General features: G+C 38.6%; 1 protein-coding gene across 6 annotated transcripts in view; it reads left to right on the forward strand.

The window, feature by feature from the left end:
- plppr5b (phospholipid phosphatase related 5b) overlaps window positions 1–15,529 on the forward strand; it is a gene marked incomplete at its 3' end in the record, with an annotated part of 56,039 nt that extends 40,510 nt beyond the window's left edge. For 3 of the 6 annotated variants that reach the window (XM_081352235.1, XM_081352236.1, XM_081352237.1), the window contains 2 exons: window positions 3,144–3,278; window positions 10,407–11,007. In XM_081352235.1, coding sequence (XP_081208361.1) covers window positions 3,144–3,278; window positions 10,407–10,436 — 165 coding nt within the window. Of the gene's footprint in view, window positions 1–3,143; window positions 3,279–3,442; window positions 3,566–10,406; window positions 11,008–14,880 lie in introns of those variants that run through there. The other 3 variants (XR_014029152.1, XM_081352238.1, XM_081352239.1) reach the window with 3 other exon arrangements.
- Window positions 15,530–18,070: the final 2,541 nt, after the last annotated feature.

Genomic DNA, 18,070 nt, shown 5'->3' on the forward strand with positions numbered 1-18,070 from the left:
TAAAGAATCCTGAAAAAAATGACCACAGTTTACACAAAAATATTAAGCAGCACAACCATTTTTAACATTGATAATGATAGTAATAATAAATGTTTCCTGAGCTCCAAATCAGCATTTCTGAATGATCATGTGACACTGAAGTCTGTAGTAATGGAATTAATTGTTATGATATTTCACAATATTGCCGTTTATATGGGATTTTTGATTTCTTGGTAAGCATGAGAGACTAAAAAACATTTAAAAATCTTACCGACCCCAAACTTTTGAACGGTAGTGCACACAATTTTCATGCTCAGAACAAGTTGCTTTTCAGATTTTGCAAGATGTTCACTAGTCTTGTAATACTTGGGTCTAGAGATTTAAATAAACTCGTAACTCTGAGTATGTGCAATAGTAGTAGTGATGTTTGTCTTAGCAAGCTCTGCTAATGAGAGAGTCCACTGCTTTTGATTAATATTTAAGCATTCTAATGGGTTTTCTTTATGACAGCCTCCAGCCCAATGTACAGATAAGGCCTGATTTAAGGTAATGTCCCGAAAGAACAGATGAAAGCATCTCTCTGATCCCAAGCCCAGAAGCTATGAGCAACAAAGACTGTTTAGTGTCTGACAAACCACACAGCCACAAAGGAACTTTTTAGAGAGCTATGATATACCATTATCAAAGCTTCGGTGTCATTTCGTGTGAAGATTTTGTCACAAAAACTCTCTGTCGAAAGATTTCCCTCTTTAACGATCAGAGAGTGAATTAAATAGTTGAAAAACATTTCATAACCCTTGTCTAACTTCATTTCAGTCTCTGTCAAGATAAAGAAAAGTATTCCTGAGTGGTCTCACAGAGATTTCTCTTGTAATGAACTGTCAAAGTGAGCTCTTTAATGATTATTTGATTGACTTCAGCTATTAATATGTCTGGGAATAGGCAGTGTTGGCGCTGAACAAACACTGCTGCAAGGCCACTATGGATCCTCTCCGGCGACTAAGATCGTGATTTATGAAAACATTTAGCTGCCGTTTTGTTGGGAGGAAATGCACAAAGAATCATGTGATTAGCTGACACGCTCCAATTATTGAAATTGCTTGTGCTAAGCTTTCTCGTCACGTTAGGAGCCCACTCTACAAGATATCAGCCTCATTTGTACCATGATGGGTTAGTGATTCAAACACGCTCTGTTTAGCTGGAGATCCTGAAGCTGCATATGTGACAGCAGAATATAAACTACCAACAGAATATGTGACCTACTTTGGCCCTTGGCTGCTGTGTTGGAGCTTTTTATTAATATCATCAACAGCTTTTGCACAGAAGTCGGAAAAGCAGATGCTCAGCAACATACACATTTAGATTAAAGAAATATATACAGCAAGCTGTGCAAGCAAAACACACAGTGAGGGTTTATGTAAAGCTTCACTATAAAGCTCTTATGTGTCTATCTATCTATCTATCTATCTATCTATCTATCTATCTATCTATCTATCTATCTATCTATCTATCTATCTATCTATCTATCTATCTATCTATCTATCTATCTATCTAATTATATGAGTGGGAAGAGAAGTTGCTGTGTTCCTCTTTATGGGTCGAGGACTCTCACATGACTGCCAACAAAATTACTATTATTTAGGGGTGTAACGATACACAAAACTGACGGTTCGGTACGTCCCACGGTTTTGACGTCTCGGTTCGGTTCGGTTCATTTAGGTGGGGTGGGGGGTTTAGAAAGCTAAAATTGCTTTTTTTTTTTTTTTTAAACAGTGCTTTAATTAACAAATTGTGTCCTTGTCTTTAAATTAATTCAATTACAAGTAAACGTTTCGCAAGGATAAAAAAAATTATCTGCTAATGTTGTAAACTATATAGGAGCCCTTACTTTCACATTACTATAACATTAATAAAGCTTAACAACAGAGCCTAGACTTTTAGCCTAAATTCAGTTGCTATTTATTTTTAGATATAATTATAATCAACACTCAAGTAACAAATTGTATGAAAACATGTAAACTGTACATAAGGCAGTTTTTACATTAACATGTTTTTACTCTAATTTATTATTGAAATATAATCATTTACACAGTTGCTGTAATTTTCATGACAGATATTTTAAACATACATTAAATAATCAAGTCATTAACAGGTTAAGATATATATTATAAAATATAATATATAGGCTAATATAGTGCATTTATTTAGTGAAAGGGTTAATTTCCTTAGCAAACCAACAAGCTGTGGACACTGACTTGCCTGAGGTAAATAAAGCTATGTGAAAAACTAAGTGTTTTATTGACGTATTTCCGCTGTTGAAACACTGACTTAGCGATTACACGAGTTATGATGCCTTTCAGTAAGTATACTGTATCTTTAAACATACCTTCAGGTGTCCATTCATGTTTATTCTGTAACTGAGGAAGAGATGCTCGCTTACTCGCGCTCTGCGCTGCCGCTTTAAATGAGGAGCCTAGTATGGTGATCTGTCACGCCACATCAAAGAGCGCCAAAACGACATTTAATGTTTAAATTTCGTGATCAAATAGACAGAATTTGAAAGATTACACCTTGCTTATTATCGAAAGTAACAAAACACTGAGCTTATTGCGATTAAATGTGGTTAATGGTGGTTAGGCAACATCGCTGTATTCGTTGTGTACACATAAGACATGAGGTCCAATGGGGGGCGGGGCGGGCGTGTTCGGTACGCCATGAGAGTATCGCGATTCGTATCGTTGGTGGTGTATCGCGGTTTTTCGGTTCGGTTCGAATATCGTTACACCCCTACTATTATTTCTTTCTTCTCTCTTCTCACTGTGACACTAGATTGTCCCTGACTGTGTGCCACACAGTGGCTTTGTATTAAGTGTGTGTGCTTTTATGCTGTCTGCTCCATTGAAAGTGCAGCTGTATTGTGTTGATGCTGTATTCCAGAGCTTCATCACAATCAACAATGGCACGAATCCTTACATTCAGCCCTGCTTTCACCTAATTCACATTTTGCTTGTTACAATAATATTTTAGAATTCCATCTTTCTTTCATTGTACACTGGCACTCATGCAGGTGTTCCTTTCAAAGTTACATATTTTAGACTGTCATATTTATTTATTAAGTCAACTTAAAATCTCAGTCAATTTAGTTGCATTTTTTATGTTTTCAGGTGGTGTGTGTGGTCCATAACTTCAAAGGCAAACATCTGCTGAATGATGATCCCCCACAGGACAACCTAAGTGACAATCCAATGATCAGCTCGCCCAGGGTTGAGAGTCCGTTGGAGAAGTACATCGCCTCACAGGTAATGACAAAAGCACAGCGGAAATCTGTGGATGCTGTCAAATGAACTGACACACGGTACATGGGCTGTGTGCAGAGTGTTGAATCAGCTCTCAAGGGTCCCAATTGTGTCAGTTTGAGCACTCGTATCAACAAGATGTGTATCCATGCGCTCCTGTCCCTCAGGTGACAGAACTGAGAATGGATGATGAGGAGTCCCACACTCTGAAAGACCGTCTCCTGAGTTTCTTTAGCTGGATCACAGGCAAAAGCAGCCGCTTCAGACACCTGCAGAACACAAGGCAATAAACGTATGCGCACCTGTGTGAGGAGCTCAGGTTGCCAAACCTCTGGAGTACAATGACACATCATTAAATCCCAGTTAAAACCCAATCATGTTCATTTCAAATAAACAGAACAATTACCTGTACCTAATTACAGTGTACCCAGAGCGTTGGCATCTCCGGCTGCATGTTTTCAAGTCCTTTGCAGTTCAGTCTTTGGGGTTGCATCTGATCTTGTTCTGAACTTAAAAGTATATGTACAGTATATAGTGCGGAGAACAAGTATTTGATACACTTCTGATTTTGCAGTCTGTAATTTTTATCATAGGTACTCTTCAACTGTGAGTGACGGAATCTAAAACAAAAATCCAGAAAATCACATTGTATGATTTTTAAGTAATTAATTTGCATTTTATTGCATGACATATATTGGTATTTGATACATCAGGAAAGCAGAACTTAATATTTGGTACAGAAACTTTTGTTTGCAATTACAGAGATCGTACGTTTCCTGTAGTTCTTGACCAGGTTTGCACACACTGCAGAAGGGATTTTGGCCCACTCCTCCATACAGACCTTCTCCAGATCCTTCAGGTTTCAGGGCTGTCGCTGGGCAGTACGGACTTTCAGCTCCCTCCAAAGATTTTCTATTGAGTTCAGGTCTGGAGACTGGCTAGGCCACTCCAGGACCTTGAGATGCTTCTTACAGAGCCACTCCTTAGTTGCCCTGGCTGTGTGTTTCGGGTCGTTGTCATGCTGGAAGACCCAGCCACGACCCATCTTCAATGCTCTTACTGAGGGAAGGAGGTTGTTGGTCAAGATCTCGTGATAAATGGCCCCATCCATCCTTCCCTCAATACGGTGCAGTCGTCCTGTCCCCTTTGCAGAAAAGCATCCCCAAAGAATGATGTTTCCACCTCCATGCTTCACGGTTGGGATGGTGTTCTTGGGGTTGTACTCATCCTTCTTCTTCCTCCAAACACGGCGAGTGGAGTTTAGACCAAGAAGCTCTATTTTTGTCTCATCAGACCACATGGCCTTCTTCCATTCCTCCTCTGGATCATCCAGATGGTCACTGGCAAACTTCAGACGGGCCTGGACATGCGCTGGCTTGAGTAGGGGGACATTGCGTGCGCTGCAGGATTTTAATCCATGACGGCGTAGTGTGTTACTAATGGTTTTCTTTGAGACTGTGGTCCCAGCACTCTTCAGGTCATTGACCAGGTCCTGCTGTGTAGTTCTGGGCTGATCCCTCACCTTCCTCATGATCACTGATGCCCCACGAGGTGAGATCTTGCATGGTGCCCCAGACCGAGGAAGATTGACCGTCATCTTGAACTTCTTCCATTTTCTAATAATTGCGTCAACAGTTGTTGCCTTCTCACCAAGCTGCTTGCCTATTGTCCTGTAGCCCATCCCAGCCTTGTGCAGGTCTACAATTTTATCCCTGATGTCCTTACACAGCTCTCTGGTCTTGGCCATTGTGGAGAGGTTGGAGTCTGTTTGATTGAGTGTGTGGACAGGTGTCTTTTATACAGGTAACGAGTTCAAACAGGTGCAGTTAATACAGGTAATGAGTGGAGAACAGGAGGGCTTCTTAAAGGGGTCATATAATGCCATTTTTGTACAAGCTAATATGATTCTTTAGGGTCTAAATTAAAAGTTTGTAATATACTTTAATTAAAAATTCTCATTAGTATTGTAAGAAAACACTAATTTCACCTGCTCAAAAACAGCTCTGTTTTCAGCATGCCGTTTCAGTGCATGTGTCTTTAAATGATAATGAGCTTTGCTCACCCCGCCCCTCTGTTCTGTGCGTACACCGTTTCTAACACAATAACCACGCGTTGTTCATTATAAACGTGGGATTATGAATTATATTGAGAACGTCGTACATAGAAAACATGCCGTAATGTACCCGGAGTGTAAACCTTAGATGCATTCATCATGAAGCATGCAGCAAGGTTTGCAAATTTGCAAAGATTAATATAAATATTAATATAAAGGTTAATAAAACATCACACTCACTTCTGGAGGTTCAGCAGGAACACGTTGGTACCGATCCGTTTTTTCTCGTTTGTAAAGCTGTCTGGTGTGAAATGATTCACGCAAACAGGAAAGTGCAGACGATCGTGGGGAATCCCCGTGAGGGAATCCCCGCGTCAATCCTTTGGGCATATCCCTTCAAAAACAAAACTCAGCCACTGCATCTTCAACGGCTCGGATTTAGGAACATCCAAATGACTGCTGTGTTCCTTATTACACCGAAGAACAATCGCAGACGCCATTCTGCTCATAGACAGCGCTCCAGTGAGGGTATCAACAATGACGCGCGGACTATGATTGACAGCTCGTTCATGAGCGAGGGCGGGTCTGTGTTGAAACGCTGCAGCTGTCAATCACAATCGTGGGAGGGGCGTCCGACCGTGTGACGTCACACGGTCGAACGGCTTGATTTCAGAGAGGGTCAAACATATAAGGAGATTAAAAAAAAACCACTGGATGGATTTTTATCATTTTATGATGGTTGTGTACAGGCACTGCCAACACACATTTCAGTACAATCAACTTGTAAAAGTGCATGTACCATTATATGACCCCTTTAAAGAAAAAATAACAGGTCTGTGAGAGCCGAAATTCTTACTGGTTGGTAGGTGATCAAATACTTATGTCATGCAATAAAATGCAAATTAATTATTTAAAAATCATACAATGTGATTTTCTGGATTTTTGTTTTAGATTCCGTCTCTCACAGTTGAAGTGTACCTATGATAAAAATTACAGACCTCTACATGCTTTGTAAGTAGGAAAACCTGCAAAATCGGCAGTGTGTCAAATACTTGTTCTCCCCACTGTATATGTATATGTAGGATTAAGGGATGTAGAATATGGTCATGCAGAATAAGGCATTAATTTGTGCTTAAAAAGTACTAATAAACATCCAATATGCTAGTAATTTGCAAACTAATAAGCAACTAGTTAATAGTGAGTCTCTTTGCACGTCCTTTTTCTGTTTCCCAGTTAAATTAAGCTTATTTTCTTCAGCCCTTGAAGTTATTGTATGAACACCCATGAACTGAATGTGTGTTCAATGTGTTTGGTTCTGAAATGTATGAAAAACATTTATTAGCTGAAAGATATAATTTTAATAGATCATTTTGTTAAAGGATAAGGGCCTTCATTGAGGTTCTTTGTTTGTACACTGGGAAAATTCAATTGATACTCACCGCGAGACTTATATTTTTTTGCAATAAACCTGAGAGTCATGTCATTTCAAGCTTTTTCTAATCTAATAAGGATTCCTCGCACACACAGTTGCTTCCAGTTCGGATTCTTTCATAGATGGTGCTCCAAGAATGCCTTTCAAAACCTGATCTGAAACCTGGGGTTGGTGTTTGAGTTGAGTGACCTAAAAACTCTTAGCAATTCCGCACCTCGAATAGAAATCGAAACTACTAAGCCCTTAGAGACTTTAAAAACCTCCATTCCTGAGTCTGCATTTAGCACCCTAGCAGCCGTTATCCCCCATGGCAGAGAGTCAGACTTCGTGTTCAGCTTTTAATTAAGCCACAGGCCACCACTGAGATCCGAAAGACTGTAATTAAACTGCAACTATGGCCCTTTAAACGTTTCTTTATGCATCTTGCACGTAAGCAAATGAGAGAATAATTTAATCCCAGATTGCTGTTTTGATTTCTCTTGGCAGAATATAATGGATTAAATGTTGTTCTTGTTTGCTTATTCAGCTGCAACAAACCATTTGGGAACAATGTCGGTTCACAGATGGTTTATTGAAATGCAGAGAATGAATGTGTAGGATATTGAGGGCACTTTCGGCCAATAAAAATGCTAATCTTCTGTTTCTTCTTTAGTCAATGGTGCCAATTGAAAATAATTATTTGTGATATCAGTCGATCCATGTAGATAAGGTTTGGATGCAATAATGCCCTGTGAGGTTTCTGGAATGGATGGAAAACAGACAATTTCACTTTGCTTTCTGCTGAAATATCCCCCAGACAGATTGCTGTCAGAAACCATAATGCTGTTGAAAGTGGGAGGACAAGGCGAGGAAAATCCACATCTCTGTTTTGTCTCTTCAAATCACAGAGACTTCGGGATCATGGCAAATATGACTGGAAGCTAGAAATAATTTGCTTGGGAAAATCCACCCCGCATTCTCTGGCGAGGTCACAGTGTATATATCAGCGATATGACCTGCGGAGCGCTTTTCTGTGATCGTTCTTCATGTTTCCTGAATCTCTGATGAGAATAGAGGGAAACAGAACATTTTCAGCGTTTCAGAATAGAGTTTAAACTGGAGTCATACGCCCCATCAGTTCTGACTGAAACGATCTGTCTTCTGGTTCTCAGGACTCATTTTCTTTCAGATTGGGCCCACAAACTGGTAGCATAAGGTTAAACAGAACCATTAGTGTTTGCTGTTACCAGGTCCTTGTGGTCAACCTCATGCAGGAACATCAGCTGCATGTAAAACCAATAAAAGAATACAGAGATATTTTGGCCCAAGCAAAGCTATATATATACAACCTACACATGGGTGCTCATATCAGACATTTTTTACTTGGTTGACTACATTTGGTTTGGACCTAAGCTTGGTTTGTTTTGTTTGTGTGAAACCCGATTACTTCATTTTGATGGTCAACAAGGAACCGTACACGGGTCTGCTTGCAAACCAGGTTTATATTTTTTAGTATAATGCGATTACTGTATCAACATAATTTGCCTTCAGTAAAATTTTCTGTGCGTGATACAACCAAAGAAATATACACTATCATTCAAAAGTTTGGGGTCAGTAAAATTTTTGGTAACCCTTTATTTTGATGGTCCACTTGATGGACTTTCTACTAACTATAAGGAACTGTGCAACTACATGTTAGCTAGCAGTCATTAGAGTAGGCTATTAGTAGACTGTCTGCTTATATCTGGGAACACTTTATTTTAATGGTCTCTCAACAGACATTTTACTGTTGACAGTAACTTTGCAACTACATGTCCACTTATTCAAACCTGAACCCTAACCCTAACCTAACAGAGTTAGTTGACATGAAGTTGCAAAGTTACTTGTAGTTAGTAGAATGTCTAAAGTGGACCGTCAAAATAAAGTGTAACTGTTTTTTTTTTTATTCTTTGAAAGAAATTTATATTTTTAATCAGCAAGAATGAATTAAATAGATAAAAAGTGACAGTAAACATTTATATAATGTTACAAAAGATTTCTATTTCAAATAGTTGCTGTTCTTTTGAACGTTATGTTCATCAAAATCCACAAAAATATTGAACAGCACAACTGTTTTTAATATTGATAATAAGAAATATTTCTTGAGCAGCAAATTAGCATATTAGGGGCTGTTTACACCTGTCCACTTCATGCGTTTTCTCAGATCGGATAGCTATCCGATCGTGAAAAGACCAGGTGTAAATGCCCTCCGAAACGCATTCGAGACGGATTTGAATCCGATCGCTCAAACCACTTCAGGAGGTCTGGGCCGCATTCCAGACGAAACTGGACAAGTGTAAATGCATCTGGTTGTTGAAACCACATATGTAAATTGTACTCCTCCCAAAAATGCTAAAAAATAAACGTGTGAGAGCGTGTTATAGGCTATATATAATGTTATAGCCAGATATGACGACGCTACTGGAACACGCGTCACCGCAGATGAGAAGCTGAGCATCTATTCATTAATCCAACGTGCAAACTATCGCAAATCAAAGTGAAAGTAAGTCGCAGATGCTTAACACACAATCATCATCATTAAAATTAAAGAAACGAAATGATCTTACCAGGGCTGTTACTGCTCTCTCTTATTGCGGTCTTTGATTTAGAACTTTTAGCTGATGATCAATAAAATGCAGCTCATATCTGTTGCTTTCGTGACGTGCACTCCATTAACATTGTGATTAATTAGAGACTAACAAGTTGATAATCTAGATAATACTCCACAGTAGATATGCGACTGATGTGTTTTGCATTGATAAAATAGTCACAATTGTAGATTTCCATACTTTGGTCATGTGTGCAGGTATTTAACTGCTTTAAGCCGTTTTAAAGGAGAAGTACTTTACTCCAAAAACTATTAAGGCAAACTGAGAGAGTTTGATAAAAGTCATTGAACATTAAACTCGCGGGAATTGAAGATCGGATTTAAATCCGTTTCGCAAAAACACATTTATGTGACCAGGTGTAAATGGAATCGTTTTGATAAATCAGATAGCTATCCGATCTGAGAAAACACATGAAGTGGCCAGGTGTAAACAGCCCCTTAGAGTCTTGAGTAATGATTCTGGAAATACAGCTTTTTATTTTTGATCAGATAAATGCAGCCTTAGTGAGCATAAGAAATGTCTTTCAAAAACATTTAAATATTTTACAGACCCCAAACATTAGAACAGTAGTGTACTTTTTTTTTTAAGTAACGTGAACACTTTCTATTTTTCTTCTCTTTCAATATTTTTTTCTTGTTTTCCAGTAAAAATGGCTGAACATCCTTACGAAGTGAAATTGCTTCTTCAAAGTTTTTAGAACTTATACAGTTAGTTTATTAATAACATTTTTAACGTTTTATTTTAGTTTATTCTTTTTTTACCCCATTGACAAATATTGATTTATTTTTGTAAACATAAATGTAACAATTCTTATTGGAAAACAAGACAGATGTTTTTTGCAGTGTTCTTAGGTGCTACTAGTCACACTTGTGTGAAAAGTGTAAATGTCTAACTCCTCAAACCTTGTGTGGAAACGATTTGCATCTAAAAGAGTCTGTCCTCTTGCAAAGCAGATTTGATGCGTTTGATGTCCTCAAGTTTTTGCTGACATCCCTCCTTCTGTCTAACTCTGTCAACAGAATCACATCGCCTTCGCTGAGATCACGTGACCTTGAGTCGGCGGTGTGGCAGACACACTGGACATCCACGCTGTTTACCGTCCAGTCCCGATAGTCACGGCTCAACGCTAACGCAGTGGTCATATTCTCTATGGTGTCGTTTTGGATCGCTCTGCCCTTGCTTTGTGTGTGTGGAAATCTTGGTCCTGTCTACTAATAAGTATTACCATCACGCAACTAATGACTGAAGCTTCACACTTCACATTTCCCAGACTGGCTCCGTTGGCTTTATTGCAGACCAAGCTCCAGAGCTCAGAATATCAGAATATTGCTCACGTATATGGAGAGCGTGTGTGTCTGTGTTTATGGGATTTCTGGCAGGTTGATGCGAATACCTACCTGTGGAATTAAAAATGGACTTGTATTTGTGGATATGTGTGTTTTCTTCGTCTGCTTATATTCCAGAAAGTGTTTATTCCTATATGAATTTGTTTCTTTTTAGAGCTTGCATTGGATGAGTGAAAACATATGGAAGCCTGTTTCTGCCTCAGAGTAAAAAAAGGTAATTGTGACTTTATTTCTTGGAATTGTGACACTATGGGCCCTATCTTGAACCCAGCGCAATTGACTTTGTACACCGACGCATGTATCATTCCTATTTTGCACCCGCGCAAAGCGCGCTTTTCCCTCCACAGAAGCACGTCGCTAAACTAGGAATGAACTTGCGCTCCCTGGGCGGTTCAGCGCAAAAAAGGAGGCGTGTTCCGGCACAAACGTTCCTTCATGATATTTTGCAGGTTTAGAAAACAATTGCGCCACTAACCAGGAAAAAATAGTTTAAAGTCAGTGGCGCGTTGCGCACGTTATTATGCTATTTTAAGGGCGCATGCTTGGCCATAATCAATGCAGCGTGTGCACAACGCGCATACACTTTGATTCTCTCATCTACACAGAAGCAGCAGTTTTCATGTTTGCAAATCATACATTATTACGATAGATAGATAGATAGATAGATAGATAGATAGATAGATAGATAGATAGATAGATAGATAGATAGATAGATAGATAGATAGACAATTTATTATAAAAGCATAGATCTAGCTTACACATTTACCCAAATTATCATACGCCTTTTCAACCGTAGTTAATTTTGGTGGGTTTCTCCATCCCCAACGTCCCTGACGAGAGCATTGCTCTCCTTGGCTGTGAACCGCTCCTGGCGCGCGCCTGGCAAATCCGCCGTTATGATAGGAATCCGCTTTAGAACAAGCGCGCCTGCTCTTAAAGGGAATGTGAGATGACGCTCTGATTGGTTTATTTCACGTTACGCCCAAACCACACCTATGAATAATGAAGCTCTTCAGACCTACCCATTTTAGATTTGCGCCTGGCGCAAGAGTCATTTATCCCGCCGGGAAAATAGCAACAGCGCCAAGACCCGCCCACAAAGTTACTTGCGCTTTGCGCTTTGACACTTGCGTTTCAGATCGTTAAAATAGGGCCCTATATTTCACAATGTGACTTTTGGTAACACTCTATTTTGACTGACTCTAAGTAATTTTGAACTACATGTAAACTAACTTTCATTAGAGTATTAGTAGACTTACTATCTGAAAACACATTATTTTGATGGTCCCTCAACAGACATTCTACTGACTATATAAGTAACCCTAAAGCCTGGTTTATACTGGCCATATACTGGCACGAGTGCGAAGGTGCAAACGGCAAATCATTGATTATCTCATAATTGTGATTTTAATATCTCACAGTTGTGACTATTTCTCCTAATTGCAACATTATATCTCACAATTGTAATTATTTCTCCTAATTGCGACTTTATATCTCACAACTTTTTTTTCAAGTTGTCACAATTGCAACTTTTACTAATAATTTAGATTTTAATGTCTTACAATATGAATTTATTTCTCTTAATTACAACTTAATATCTCACAATTGCGACTTTATTTCTTAGAATTTAGACTTTTTTCACCAAAAATGACTAAATCTCACAATTGCAACTTTATTTGTTATAATTGTGATTTTATATCTCACAATTGCGACTTTATTTCACGTAATTGCGACTTTTCTCAAATTGGGACTTTATCTCACAACTACAGCTTTACGTGTATATCTCATAATTGGGATTTTTAATATTTGACTATTTCTTTTAATTGCAACATTATATTTCACAATTGTGACTATTCCTCGTAATTGCAACTTTATATCTCACAACCTTTTCTCAAATTGTGACTACTGTACATCACAATTGTAACTTTTACTCATAATTGTGATTTTAATGTATCACAATATGAGTTTATTTCTCTTAATTGCAACTTAACGAATTGCGTCTTTATTTCTCTTAATTGTGATTTTATATCTCACAGTGTGACTTTATTCTTGATAATTACCTATTTTATTTTTTACTCTGAGGCAGAATTTTGCTAGCCTGGAAAAACCCAGACAACTTCCGGCAAATTTAGATTTGCTCTACAAGTAGTCTGGCAAAGAGCTCATTCAAGCCCATTTCTAATCCGTCGAAATCCCGGCACCAATCAGAAACGTTGAGGCGGGCTTTACACGATGACGATCGCTCTGATTGGTTTTAGGTCTATCCAATTGCGCTCAGAGGCATTTGAGCGACGTCCGTTGGTGAAGCGCATCAACTTTTAAATGCATTATTATTTTCAAATTACAAACACATGAGGACAGTCTCCATAAAAGACCCACTGGCAGATGAACGTGCTACTACATTTCTCTCCGAAACGGTAGGAAATTAAATTAGATTTAATAGAGGATTTTAACTGTGACAAGATGATTGACAGGGCAGTTTACATGACAGGATGCACGCAACAGATCCGTCCGATAAAGATGACGAAGTAGTATGTCCCAAAGCTTGCCTACTTTTTTGCTACACATTCAAAAGTAAAAACCTTTTCTTCACAAAAAGAGTACATACTTTTATGGCGTAGTGTAACTTAGGCGAATTTGGACGCAGCATCTGGCTTTACACAATGACGATCGCTCTGATTGGTTTTAGGTCTATCCAGTTGCGCCCAGAGGCATTTGAGCGACATCCGTTGGTGACGCCCCTTTGGAAATGAGTTATTAATGCAGCTTTGCCAGACCATAACTCAGTTACTACTGAGAATGGTCTGGTTTTAACCAGGCTAGAATTTTGCTTCCATACATGCGTAAATACACTGTGTCCACAAAAATAAGGCAGAAAATAAGCTAAAAATACCAGTTGAAAGCTCACATTAAAAGAATACCAAAGCTCAGATAAACTCAAGTACTCACCTACTGTACTAGCAGCAAAAAAAGCAGTTCCAGATCCATTGGTTAGAGACAAGTATATTATCACCTTTACCCAGTGGCCAATGGACATTCACAGTGAAGCTGTGTGCAAACCGTAATCACCCAGCTGTGAAAGACAGATCATCTGCTAAGACAATCATCAGCCATCTCACTAGAATAATGAGTCGGTCCATTTAACCAGTGCTTGACATAATGATACTCGCATAGGCATTTGTTTCACACTGTTTTAGCAAACCTTTCATAGATGAACGATATTGTAAATGTTAAGGAAATAATGATTCAGAAAGCCACCTTTTCTCCTGTGATCTTTAAAACCAAACCATGATACCTCATGTGTAAAGTTGTGGATATAAATTAGTCACTTGCGTTATTTTATTTTGAAAAGATGCAGTTCTTCGCTAACTTCAGATCTCTGGCCCTGTGTTTCAGTCATGTGTTGGTGCCGTTTAAAGGAATATTCTGGGTTATCTTTAGATTAATGTCTCCATCTAGCATCGGTTTAATGCTGTTAATGACCACTAATTCAAGTTGTCCTTCAGTTTGTAAAAACGTGTTTAGAGTAATACACTTAAAATGGAGGCCTAGTAAGAATGTGGGCTGAAGCGGAAATGTTTAGCTCATTATTGAGTTACGCCTACAAATTTTTCAGTAAAATGTGCTGTTTGAGCTGTAGTAAAAACATTTATAATGTAATCACGGTTTCCACAAAACCGTTAAGCGGCACAACTGTTTTCAACTTTAGTAATAATAATTTCTTGAGCAGGAAATCATCATATTAGAATGATCTCTGAAGGATCATGTGACACTAAAGACTGGAGTAATGATGCTGAAAATTCATCTTTGCATCACAGGAATAAATTATATCTAATAAAATCTGAAATAATAACAGTTAATATAAATGTATAAAAATATAATTAAAAAATTGTAATAATATTTCACAATATCACTATTTTACTGTATTTTTGAACAAATAAATGTAGCCTTGGTGTGCATGAAATACATAAAACAAACGTACAGACCCCAAACTTTTGTTATCCACAGGTCCGGATTATAGTCTCACAAGCCCATAAAGTAACCCAGAAGATTCCTTTGGTTCTTGATTAAATATATGGTTCCCCTTGTCCTGCTGATGTGACCGATCCTTAAAAGAGCAATAATGTGTTTCTCCTTATCTCATTAGAAAATTCCTATTTGGCTTCCCCTCAAATGGTATGTATTTTTTATTTTTATTATTATATATACATATATAAGTGTGATAAATGGTATATTATTCCTAAAGCACTAAACACAGAAGTCTGGGATAGCTGCAGTTAAAAATGCATAAATGAAAGCGATCAGCGCCTGCAGCAGTATTAAAATGAAACATGGTGTGTACAGTGTAAATGCACATGACAGTAATTTTTGTCAGAGATTATCGATGTTTATTTTCTTATGTTTGTGCTGTACATGTATGTGTGGCTGGGGGTTTGTGGGTGTACGATGGCATACTGTAAGTACATATTGTACTGTATTTATCATTGACATTCTTTGATCTTAGCTGTAGTATCACACTGGTTTACTGTATACAAATGGATGTTTTTGTATTTATTTTATGTTCTATATGTTTTATAGCTTGTGCAGACGTTTTGGTTGTTAAAAGATGTTCTTTCAACCTCAAAAGCTTTTTTTTAAACTTCTGATTCCTTTATTTTCTTCTCCCATCCCACCTCCAAAATCATTCCTAAATGGTTTATTTGGATACTCTAGAATGGATTTACCACAAAATCAATGTGAATCCATGAATTCATGACCTTTTACACTGTAGAGACGATGAAAATTAAAGTTTGACTAAAAAAATTCATTCTAAAGCCTGTGGTGTTTTTCTTTGGCCAGCACTTCACTGATGTGTATGGACTATAAAGCAAAGGACTTCTTATATTAAATGCTCTCAGAAGCGTTTAAAGAGCCCTGTGGGATCGCTGGCCCCTGACCTCTGAAAAATTGCCTGGTTTGCTCTGGAGAACCTGTAAAATATGAGAGAAAGTGACGTGGTGTGGAGGTGGGGGGGATTCGGTGTTCTTCGGCCATCCTGACTGATACCGAATGTCCTGAGGAGCAACAAACAGACAAACAAGCAATCAGAAAAGATGGAGCGTTTTCACCAGCCCACATTTATTACTGTCACTCAACAGGGTTAAAGGGAACGTCTCTTTCTCTCTCCTCCCTCCCCACATCACAAGGATTGATTCTTTTCCGAAGGGAAACACATTCTACTGCACTGAGATTCCCTCCTTTTTTATATCTCCAGTCTGACTGCTCTCCTGAAACCATTGGCGAACTGCCGTGAAACACACCACTTGGGCTTAGGAAAGTCTTTTTATCTTTTGAGAGCTTATTTTAAACATAAATCTAATGCGAAAAACGTTTTAGCATTATAATAAAGCAGGGCATGAAAATCACACTAATAAAGGTTAATTTGGCATGACTGGGGAATTTACTTGCTCTGTCACTTTATGGTTCAGTAGTTCTTATTTACAGTGAGGAAAATAATTATTTGAACACCCTGCTATTTTGCAAGTTCTCCCACTTAGAAATCATGGAGGGGTCTGAAATTGTCATCGTAGGTGCATGTCCACTGTGAGAGACATAATCTAAAAAAAAAATCCAGAAATCACAATGTATGATTTTTTAACTATTTATTTGTATGATACAGCTGCAAATAAGTATTTGAACACCTGAGAAAATCAATGTTAATATTTGGTACAGTAGCCTTTGTTTGCAATTACAGAGGTCAAACGTTTCCTGTAGTTTTTCACCAGGTTTGCACACACTGCAGGAGGGATTTTGGCCCACTCCTCCACACAGATCTTCTCTAGATCAGTCAGGTTTCTGGGCTGTCGCTGAGAAACACGGAGTTTGAGCTCCCTCCAAAGATTCTCTATTGGGTTTAGGTCTGGAGACTGGCTAGGCCACGCCAGAACCTTGATATGTTTCTTACAGAGCCACTCCTTGGTTATCCTGGTTGTGTGCTTCGGGTCATTGTCATGTTGGAAGACCCAGCCTCGACCCATCTTCAATGCTCTAACTGAGGGAAGGAGGTTGTTCCTCAAAATCTCGCAATACATGACCCGGCCATCCTCTCCTTAATACAGTGCAGTCGCCCTGTCCCATGTGCAGAAAAAACACCCCCAAAGCATGATGCTACCACCCCCATGCTTCACAGTAGGGATGGTGTTCTTGGGATGGTACTCATCATTCTTCTTCCTCCAAACACGTTTAGTGGAATTATGACCAAAAAGTTCTATTTTGGTCTCATCTGACCACATGACTTTCTCCCATGACTCCTCTGGATCATTCAAATGGTCATTGGCAAACTTAAGACGGGCCTTGACATGTGCTGGTTTAAGCAGGGGAACCTTCCGTGCCATGCATGATTTCAAACCATGACGTCTTAGTGTATTACCAACAGTAACCTTGGAAATGGTGGTCCCAGCTCTTTTCAGGTCATTGACCAGCTCCTCCCGTGTAGTTCTGGGCTGATTTCTCACCTTTCTTAGGATCATTGAGACCCCACGAGGTGAGAACTTGCATGAAGCCCCAGTCCGAGGGAGATTGACAGTCATGTTTAGCTTCTTCCATTTTCTAATGATTGCTCCAACAGTGGACCTTTTTTCACCAAGCTGCTTGGCAATTTCCCCGTAGCCCTTTCCAGCCTTGTGGAGGTGTACAATTTTGTCTCTAGTGTCTTTGGACAGCTCTTTGGTCTTGGCCATGTTAGTAGTTGGATTCTTACTGATTGTATGGGGTGGACAGGTGTCTTTATGCAGCTAACGACCTCAAACAGGTGCATCTAATTTAGGATAATAAATGGAGTGGAGGTGGACATTTTAAAGGCAGACTAACAGGTCTTTGAGGGTCAGAATTCTAGCTGATAGACAGGTGTTCAAATACTTATTTGCAGCTGTATCATACAAATAAATAGTTAAAAAATCATATATTGTGATTTCTGGATTTTTTTTTTTAGATTATGTCTCTCACAGTGAACATGCACCTACGATGACAATTTCAGACCCCTCCATGATTTCCAAGTGGGAGAACTTGCAAAATAGCAGGGTGTTCAAATACTTATTTTCTTCACTGTAAAGTTCATCAGGTTGTTTAAACTCAACATGAAATCAAAATTGCTTTCTTGATATGTGTTCCTGGTCTATTTGTACTTGTTTTGTTAGTGCAAGTTATTCAAAAAAGGATCATCTGTTCCTCTGGAGCTCTGTTGCTTAAATTTCCTTTTAGGCATGGAAAATAATGAACAATTTCCAAATAGCTATTTAGCCTATACTGTTTAAGGTAATGTAATTGTATTTCATAATTAAATTCTACAATAGAGGCAT

Source organism: Scardinius erythrophthalmus (genome assembly GCF_964197995.2).
Source record: "Scardinius erythrophthalmus genome assembly, chromosome: 22".
NCBI classification, from domain to species: domain Eukaryota; kingdom Metazoa; phylum Chordata; class Actinopteri; order Cypriniformes; family Leuciscidae; genus Scardinius; species Scardinius erythrophthalmus.